Consider the following 10,079-nt stretch of genomic DNA (forward strand, 5'->3'; position numbering starts at 1 on the left):
ATTTGTTTTCAAAAACTTGCTTCTGTTTAACAATAGTCCCAAATACAATTCAAAATTATGTTGAAATTGTTCCTAAGAAGAAAGCAATACTTTTACAGATAAACACTGTTTATTGTTTTTGATTTCAGAATTGTGTTAATCCAATGCTGCTGGGGAAAATGAATAAAAAATAGGGAAAATGCTGTGCTCATTTTCTATATTTTTGTGAAATGTCTGTGCACATAGATCGCTCTGCTAGTGCTTAGCCACAAAGGAGTCAATTAGTAGACCTTGTGACCTTACATGATTTGAATTATGGGAAAAACGTATTTTTTACTTGTGCTATGAATATCAATGGTGTTATTGATATTATAAACATTATAAATACTATAATGTTAAAAACATTAGTAACATCAAAATAAGATAACGTAAAATATTTTTGTAAATCAACGAAAAGAGTAAACGGGCGAGACAGGCAGTACTTGTAACTGGCTCATTGGTGACTTAGTACAAGTGTAGCCTTCTATGTGTAAAAACAATCAAACAAGTAACTCACAGTGGGCATGGCACATACGCACACGTCATGCCCATCGACATTGGGTTAAGGATAAATTTGGTTTACAATATTTACTTGATCAGTTGATTAGGAATTTGACCTTTTTTTCTGTGTTTCTAAGGGGTGGGGGTAATGTACAAGAAACACCTTGACACTTTTTGCAACTTTTTACAGTGTTAAATTTCATTTCTTACATATTTACATTTTAAAGCAGGTGGAGGAACTGTGTTCTGAAAATATTTTAAAATGTTATTAGATACTATTGTCCGTAGCTAATATCTAATAGGGACTTGAAATATAAATGAGAAATAAAAACTTTGATAAGTATGATGCCAATGTAGTTAAAATTGAAAAATAAAAAATGCTTTCCAGCTATATAATTCAAAATGATAAATACTAAAGGAAATCCAATACAAAATAAAGATTTCTTGAAAAGTGATTGATCATTTGGTCATCAACTGCATGAACTATTCCTATAAGCCTTGTTTAACTAATGAGGTAGCATCTGCAGTGTTTTATTTATATTTTTATTCAGATTAAAATGAACTTGGAAAAATATATATATTAATAAAAGTTACAATGATTTATGGTAATTTATTTAACCTTAGTTATTTTGTTTTTGTTTTTTTCTTTTTGCATATAGCTGTCATGCATAAGATTTTTTTTTTTTTTTTTTTTTTTTTTTGGGGGGGGTGTATGTGTGTGTGTGTGTGTGTGAGAGAGAGAGAGAGAGAGTGTGTGAGTGTGAGTAAGTGAATGAGAAAGAGAAAGAGAGAGAGAGTGTGTGTGTGTGTGTGTGTGTGTGTGTGTGTGTGTGTGTGTGTGTGTGTGTGTGTGTGTGTGTGTGTGCGTGCGTGAGAGAGAGAGAGAGAGAGAGTGTGTGAGTGTGAGTGAGTGAGTGAAAGTGTGCGTGAGAGAGAGAGAGTGTGAATGTAAGTGAGTGAGTGAGAGAGAGAGAGAGAGAGTGTGTGTGTGTATGTGTGTGTGTGTGTGTGTGTGTGTGAGAGAGTGAGAGTGAGAGTGTGCGAGTGTGAGTGAGTAAGTGAATGAGAAAGAGAGAGTTAGTATGTGAGTGAGTGTGTCAGTGAGTGTGTGTGTGTGTGTGTGCGTGTGCGTGTGCGTGTGCGTGTGCGTGTGCGTGCGTGAGAGAGAGAGAGAGTGTGTGAGTGTGAGTGAGTGAGTGAAAGTGTGCGTGAGTGTGAGAGAGTGTGAATGTAAGTGAGTGAGTCAGAGTGTGTGTGTGAGTGAGTATGAGAAAGTGAGTGAGAGAGAGTGTGTGCGTGCGTGCGCGCGCGTGTCCGTATATATATAGGGGTGTATGTATATAGAAAGAGATAAAGATGTGCGCAGGTGCGCGCGCGCGCGCGCGTGTGCGTGCGTGCGTGCATATCTATCTATAGATAGATATAAAAACGTGTAAGTGTGTGTTTGTGTGTGCTTTTTCAATGCAAAGGTTATAACCGTACGGGACGCAGGCTGGGAGCATCCCGACGGCCACCCAACCCAGTGAGGCTTGTGGCGCAAAGCCCAAGAGGACCCCACAGGCGGATAGCTGCCTACTATCATCCTTTCTATGAAGCATCTATGAAGCCCGAGGTTTAACCAGACAGTCATTAGTGAGATACTCGCTCACCATTCTGAGTGACTTCAATACGGTATCCGGAGGTGGTCAATATGTCTGTCGCTTCACATGCTCGGGAGCTGATTTCTAGCTGCTAGAGTAGTCTCCTCAGGGACTTTGCTAGATCTTAGAGATTAAAGTTTTTCAGCTTCAGGTACAATCGCTCCAACTCGCATCGCATGACATGGTACCATGGTATGAGTAATGTGTCCAAGGAAATTGACGACATCCATGTTAGCACTTGCTGGAGGATCGTTCTGAACTGCAGGATCTGCCGGTGCTGAGTTCTGTGGTGACGGCCATAGATTGGTCGGGGCTATCCTCCGGATCCATTTCAAAAGTCCCCATCGGTCCAAGTGTTCTAGGGTGTTCCACTTGGACAGACTGAAAGAATGGGGTGTACACGAAAATTTGCCGGGGCTATCTCTGATCGTTTCGCAGCTTACGCAACTCCGCGGACGCTGTAACAGTATGGGATACCTTCAATTGCAAAATGCTTGCTTTAGTTCAATTCATTGGCAATTGCCCATGAGCAAGGATTTCATCTCACAGGTGACACTGGACTTGAAACTTTCCATGGCGCTTAGGACTCAGACACTGTTTAGAAGGGACAAGGAATAGTAAATCAGAAACCTTGGCTTAGGAGGCAAGGCCATTTCATCCTGTCTACCAACACCTGAGCTTGCTGACAGACTAGCCGTCGCTGGCAGGGGTATGCCCCCAAATCCCATAACGATAAAACCGAGCCGAAAATTACTTATGGAGAAGTGTGCCTTGGTCGGTCGTACCTTCCTACGGCAGCTCCACAGAGAGGAAACGAGAACCTCCCCCTCGGCCAGCTGGTACTCAGACGCCACAGGCTATGAACCACTGGCACTCTCTGAAGTAAGCAACAGAGGTACCGAAGTCATTCTTCATAGAATGCGCCTAGGTTACCACTGTGCATGGCAGATTATCCCAACAATCGAACGCGATGAATGGTGCTGCAAGCACTGCGGCGAGCCGAACGCCACACTAGTCCACTACCTAGAAAATTGTGACCTTACACAATTCCTGAGACATGGACCGCCCACAACAGCCGCCGTGCTGGTAAAGAGGCTATGCGAAATGCTTACACCATGGCGGCAGGAGCGCTTGCTGGCAATCCCGCCGCCACGGTAAGCACCGAGTGTCAGACAACTCAATGAGACAGCCGTAAAAAGCTGACACAGGCCGGGCCATATCTAGAAGGCCCGGGCGAAGCTAGAACTTCGCAACCCCCCCCCCCCCAACACCTCTTCGCCTTGGAGTAGTTAGCACTTTAGCAGGTTATTTCACCAAGAGTTAGCTTGGGCATAATTGAGTTCGTGGTCCCAGTGCCGGATCCACCCATCAGCGAGGAGCGTAGTCATCCCTCTTTGGAAGGGGAAAGGGGATCAGTGGGATTGAAGGAATGGCCTAGACTTTACACTGCTTAGCATACTAGGCTCACATCATTCTGAGACATATCAGAGATAACTTACTGAGGCACCAGAGCCCGGTGCGATCTGGATTTACTCTACAATAAACTTGTAAGTTTGGAATGTTTGCAATTTACATTGATCTCAAGAAGGCATTCGACACAGAGCATCGCAAATAATTCTGAGAGATCCTGAGAACTAGAAGAATTCCTACAAGGATTTTTCGAGACAGCAAGCCTGTATACCGGTATTAAAAGTGCTGTAAAATGTAAACTGGGCTTGTCTAGCTTCTTCCCTGTGAATTCAGGAGTGAGGGAGGACTATGTTCTTGCACCGACACTCATCAGTACTTGCATGGACTGGATAATGGGCAAAGTTACCATCCAAACTCATTGTGGAGCAATGTTGAGCAACATCAAGGTCGGTGGGCTTGATGTTGCTCAACATCAAGGCAATGTTGCTATCGTATTTGAGTCTGAGGACACCTTAGTGACGACCCTAGAGGTGCTCTGGACCAAGATCAACATCCAGGATTATGGGGGTCTGCAAGAAGCTGCGACGAGGATACTGAAGTCACCCAGAGCTTTAGATACTTTCGTAGTGTAGTTCATGACGCTGGGCTGTCGGTCAGGAAGTCGGTAGGTGTCACGAACTTTCTCGACAAGGATGAAGATGCCGGTACTAATGCCGAAGGACTTTGTTACTCGTTTTCAAGGTCTTGATACTGCCAGCTTTGCATTGCATAAGTGAAGCCTGGACGTTATCCCATGCCTTGGAGTCTTATCTTGGAGCCCTTTGCAACATCTCCCATTGCCAGATCATAAGATACAGCTGACAGGCCCATGTGTCCAGTCAAGGGTTACACCATGAGACAGGCATAGGACCTGCTACTTGCACAACCCGGACCGCCAACACGGGTTATACGGGCGCTGGGCTCTCTTCCCTGAGGACTGCCCTGTTTACCAGGTTGTCTTCTCCCGAGACAAGCCAGGGTGGAGGCCCGGGGGATGATCTAGGAAGTTGTGGCTTGGGCATATTAATGTGATCTGGTGTGAAGAGTTACAGATGGGCCGATGGTGGCTTGTCAAGGACCCTCGTGGATGGAAATGAACGATAGTTGCGCCTTTGCACTTGTCTGCGATAACCCTCATTAACGTGTGTGCGTGTGCGTGCGCGTGTGTGTGTCATATATATATATATGTATGTGTACATATAATATATATGTCTATGTATGTATATGAATGAATATACATGTGTGTGTTTGTGTGAACGCGCGCGCGCGCGCATTGTCTGTGTGTGTGTATGTGTATTCGTACCCCCCCCCCCTCCCTCCGCACAGTTTGTTTACGTTCTCCGAGGCGGCGTTTGGCCCCAAACTCAAGATCGTTTTAACATCAGTAGCAAAAAAACATGAACTCGGCAAGTAAAGTATGTATCTTTTACGGTTAATGAGCCTGATTAATAAGTCGATAAGGAAATTATTTCAAAAGTATTTTTATTTTTTACCCGAGAAAAGGGAAACGTGAGTTTTCGATTCTCGTTCACAATGTTTGATTTGAATTTTCCAGGATTTTTATTTCTGGCTTTGATTAAGTGAATTCTTAGAGGCATTAGTCAAGAGACGAAACTGTTCTTTCTCTTTTCTTCAATTATTATAGCAAGAGCATTGTGAACTTTACAGCTTTAGTTTTTCCTTTTGTTGGTACATTCCTCTGCAAGATCATTGGTGTAATGACAGAAATTGATATACATTTAGTACGAAGTTACTAGCAAATTGAATCAGAAGATCAGGAAATTCTAGATTTGAATATGAAAGTCCACATCACCCATGCTCGCAGTTCTGGAGTTCAGAACACCTTTGCACGGCCTATGGACTATGTTATGTTAATGGGGATAAACATCTCTCCAGTTGCGCTAGTTATGGGACTCATTGACCCTTCATGATAGGGTTGTTTCATGATTTTGCTTGCTATTACAGCTTTGTTTGATTAGTAGATTCGATAATTTTTTTAGTTTCTCGCAGCCACCCTACCTTATGATTATTGATTGTTTCAGTTATTCGCTTTATGATATGCGTGAATCTCTTGCTGTTTTCCATTGCAAATGACAAGGGAAAGATTTGTGATTGTTTACATGGTCCCTATTACTCCAGCCCTTCCTGGGGATCCACAAACATTGTCGTTTGCATGTATGTAAATGTCACTCATCAGCAAGTAGTTAAGTTGAAGGCCTATCCTAGAACTTGAAATGAAATGGATAGGTTCTTTTATTAAAACCCATCAAATTTTTTACCAGTTGATTCCTATTGGTGTTTACTAATCAAATATAGCATTGAAAGTCTGCGCAAAATTCATGGAAAAAAAAAAAACTTGGACTGAGTGAGTGATGAGAACCACTAACTGAGCTGTCGTGACATCGCCCACAAAGTGTATCACTCGAACCTGTCAAGGCTCTAACTTGCAGGTGAGATATGGTGGAGATTTTGCTCTCCGGTCAAAGGGATGGGGACGGAGCAGCCAAGTCTATCAATTATAGATATAGATTTTACAATGTGACTTATCCTAGAATTTACCAATATGTTCTGGGGAGATAGAGCTTGTTGAAAAAGGTATAGCTTTATAGTGCAAGCAATGTGTTTGATGTGTTTTTCCTGATCTAGCATTTAGTCTAAATGTGTCACTGAGTAAAAGTGAATTGGAACAAGGTAGACAGTACTTAGAATCAGTTGATCACTAATATAAGATATATTTATTCAGGGATGTAATTGTAATAAATTAGATAAAAACAAGGTATGAACCCTGTTGATAGATGCAGTCAAGTAAATTGCCATGGTTTACTGCCTTATGTGCTCTGGCAAAGTCTAAAGTTAAAACTTCAAGTACATATTGGGTGAATAGAGCTTGGCCTGGTTCCTATTTAGTGAGATGGAAGGGAAGACCGTAAACTCCACAAAGGGTTATTGTGATCATGGTGAAGTAAAGAAGATGTTGAATTTCCTTTTATTTGTTTACTTTTTTATTGTTTCACCTTACCTTATAATTTAGATTACATTCTTATTTTCAATTTGCAAAAAATGTGTATATGTATGAGTGGGGCTTTGAATTTGTTCTCTGGTTTATTAAATATTTTATAATTTGTGTTTCTAGCTTTTTTGACTCTAAAACCAGGTTCTGCTTTTAATTTCACTAGTTATTGATTTGCTGTATTATGATTTTTTTTGTTAATATCAGTATTATTATAGTTTCATGGAATTCTTTATTTTTTAATGATTTGTTAATCAGTAGATACACTATCATATAAGGTATAGTTGTAATTATGAAAATGCTCATTAGAGTCAATGATTTAATAATATCCAATATCTGTTTCAAAGGTGGGTGAGATTTTCCTGGCAGCTGGAACAGCTTTCAATAAGCTCGCAGAACTGACTATGCAGCTTCACCCCACAGCTGAACAGTCTCCCTCAGGGTAAGCTGTTTGTACTTACAGACTTCTTTTATTACTTAGCATTTTCTTTTTGTTTTCTTTTCTGTTCCTTTCTTTCTTTCTTTCTTTCTCTTTTGTGCATTTAATGTATTGATGATTTGGGGGGAGGGGGGTATCATATTGCAGAAGCACTGTATATATATATTATGCCAGTGATGTTGCTAAATGTTTGTGTGGGTGTATTATGTAAACTCACACATATATTTCAGGTATATGAACAAACCAGCCTGTAAACCCAAATAATGAACACTACTGGTTTGGAAGCTTTCTGCACACACACACACACACACACACACACACACACACACACACACACACACACACACACACACACACACACACACACACACACACACACACATACACATACACATACACATATATAGCTTAAATGGTTAGGTAAAAATTTATTCTGAAAAAGGATATTCATATGGAAATATGCAGGTCAAATTCCATAACATCGTTTTTTAGAATTTTGCTTAAAATTATTTGGGAGAGAAAATACTGCTGGAGAAACAAAATCACATTAGACTATTTATTGATTCTCTCAGAAAATATCAAAACAAAAATATATATATGAATTCACTTATCATTTTGTAATGTATATATAGTAAAAAAACAAAAAAAAACAATCTACTAGGCTTAAGGAAGGCTTATTAAAGATACTTATTCTCTCCAGCACAAAATGGACAGACGAAGAAATAGAAATGCTGCGATCATCTGTGAGAAGATTTGGTGATGATCTTAATGTGATCAGTCAGAGGATAAAGTCTCGTACTGTGTAAGTTGATTCCCCCTTTAATTTTCAGTTATTTTCAATAGTCTCACAGAGAAATCTTCTCACAGATCATGCACTATTTAGAAGTGTCCATTGCTCTCGTGTATTAAAGCATTCACAATGAGCACTGTGAGAGACCGAAATTTACAGTCGTCTGAAGTTATTGAAAAATTATAGTGAAGCATTTCATATTCTTAGAAGTGTCCTTTTTTATGATGATGATAATAATAATAATGATAATAATAATAATATTAATAATAATAATAATAATAATAATAATAATAATAATAATAATAATAATAATAATAATAATGATGATAATAATGATTATAAAAGCCTCATCCTTATAGAAAATATTTAGGTGTGAAATTTTCTTCTATTGTTATGGGGGGGATTGGATGACTTCAAAGTAACTAACCTCAAAATAAGTCCAAGAGAACACAAGCAAAGAGCACTTCTTGGGTGTCCCACAGGATTGAAGATCTCTGTCCATTATGCACAAATAGGATAATGCAAACTACTTTATTGTCTAGATTCGGGATTTTTTTTTTTTTTTTTTTTTTGTGTGTGTGTGTGTGTGTGTGTGTGTGTGTGTGTGTGTGTGTGTGTGTGTGTGTGTGTGTGTGTGTGTGTGTGTGTGTGTGTGTGTGTGTGTGTGAAATAATTTTTCTAGATATAAGAAAAATATTTACAAACACCTGCTCCATCTTTCTAGGACTCAGATCAGGACTGCACTAAAGAAGAAAGCATTCGAAGATGCGGGGATCTCTCCACAGGCAGCAGCTGCGTTGCAAGCCCAGCAGACAGCAACACAGTCAGGAGCAAGTGCTGGGGGAGGGAGCATGCTGGGGGGAAGAGATGTGACACTCAACATGCTCAATGCCTCTGAATCAGAGGTTGACGTGGAAGGGATGGGGGGAGTGGGCATGGACTTCGAGGGGGCAAATGAAGTTGTTACGTCTTAATGAATCATTTGAATTTGTTTAGGTAATATTGATGATAATTATAAGGAAAATTATGTTTTTTATGAAAGTGCCATGACTAGGGCTTAGCATAGCTTTTTATTCCTGTTATGGCACTATTTCCAGTGAATGTCAGAAATAAAAATAGGATATGTGGCCAGTTTTGTGGCCAGAAAATTTTGTAATTATTTTATTATAATAGAAACTGACTTAGTCTTATTCATAAATGAAGAAGTACATTTTTTATAATTTGTGGAGCTCATTTATTTTCCTCCCCAAAGATTTGGCCAATCAGTACTTTTTATGCATCTTCCCATTTAAATTTGTATTAAACTTAAAAGTTTATAAAAAAAAAATTGAGTTCTTGAAAAATTCATATTCCATGTGAAATGTTATCAGAAACACTATTTCTGTATCCTTTATGAATCTTCTAAGAACAAAACCCGGATGGTTGGTTCTGTATTTGACAGTACAAATTGTACAATTAAAAGGCTGTTTATCAAAGTTAAAGTTTGTTGTTACCTTCTGAAGCTTATATATGAGAATGCAGGTGTGAATGTGGACGCAAGTGTTGTATTTGTACATGTTTATGATATTTCAGAACAACCTAGATCATGGGCAAGTAAATCTTGTTCCCTCTTACTCAGGAAACCATCCCTTCTTTAACCTTCCAAATGCCAGTGAGCTCTTATACCAGCCATAACTTGATCTATATGTCAAATCACACAGTTGGGTATTTCACACTTTGTTGCCCAGTGCATGCTTAACATACATACCAAGGCATGCTTACTTTTTCAGAGAACTCTTGATCTATACCTTCTTTCTGGTCCGTATTTTGGAAGCCCAGGTTTCTATATGACAAATCCCACTGGAAAAATGTATTCCTTTTCAGAGTATTGGATTACATCTTGTTCACTACAAGACATCATGTAGTGAATATATTGAAAATGTAATTTTCAGTCATTCTAATGGTATATTTATAAAGAGTGGTAGAGATGGGTACTGGTTGTCAACTGTTTTATATATATATATATATATATATATATATATATATATATATATATATATATATATATATATATATATATATATATATATATATATATATATTATATATATATATATATATATATTATATATATATATATATATATATATATATAATATATATATATATATTATATATATATATATATATATATATATATATATATATATATATATATATATATATATATATATATATATATATATATATATA

At 38.5% G+C, this 10,079-nt stretch overlaps 1 protein-coding gene across 3 annotated transcripts; it reads left to right on the forward strand.

Annotated features, from left to right (window-relative positions):
- The first annotated feature begins 4,870 nt into the window (after window positions 1-4,870).
- LOC125043146 (chromatin complexes subunit BAP18-like) lies at window positions 4,871-9,322 on the forward strand. 3 transcript variants are annotated; one of them, XM_047639117.1, is made up of 4 exons: window positions 4,871-5,023; window positions 6,966-7,060; window positions 7,758-7,859; window positions 8,572-9,322. In XM_047639117.1, exons 1-4 carry the CDS (start codon window positions 5,006-5,008, stop codon window positions 8,819-8,821), a joined length of 465 nt encoding a protein of 154 aa, XP_047495073.1. In that variant the 5' UTR covers window positions 4,871-5,005; the 3' UTR covers window positions 8,822-9,322. The 3 variants fall into 3 exon arrangements, with proteins under 3 accessions (XP_047495073.1, XP_047495075.1, XP_047495076.1); XM_047639119.1 differs by having other exon boundaries at window positions 4,876-5,014; XM_047639120.1 differs by lacking the exon at window positions 4,871-5,023 and adding an exon at window positions 5,132-6,058.
- The last annotated feature ends 757 nt before the right edge of the window (window positions 9,323-10,079 follow it).

This window comes from Penaeus chinensis, chromosome 33 (assembly GCF_019202785.1).
Source record: "Penaeus chinensis breed Huanghai No. 1 chromosome 33, ASM1920278v2, whole genome shotgun sequence".
In the NCBI taxonomy this organism is placed as follows: domain Eukaryota; kingdom Metazoa; phylum Arthropoda; class Malacostraca; order Decapoda; family Penaeidae; genus Penaeus; species Penaeus chinensis.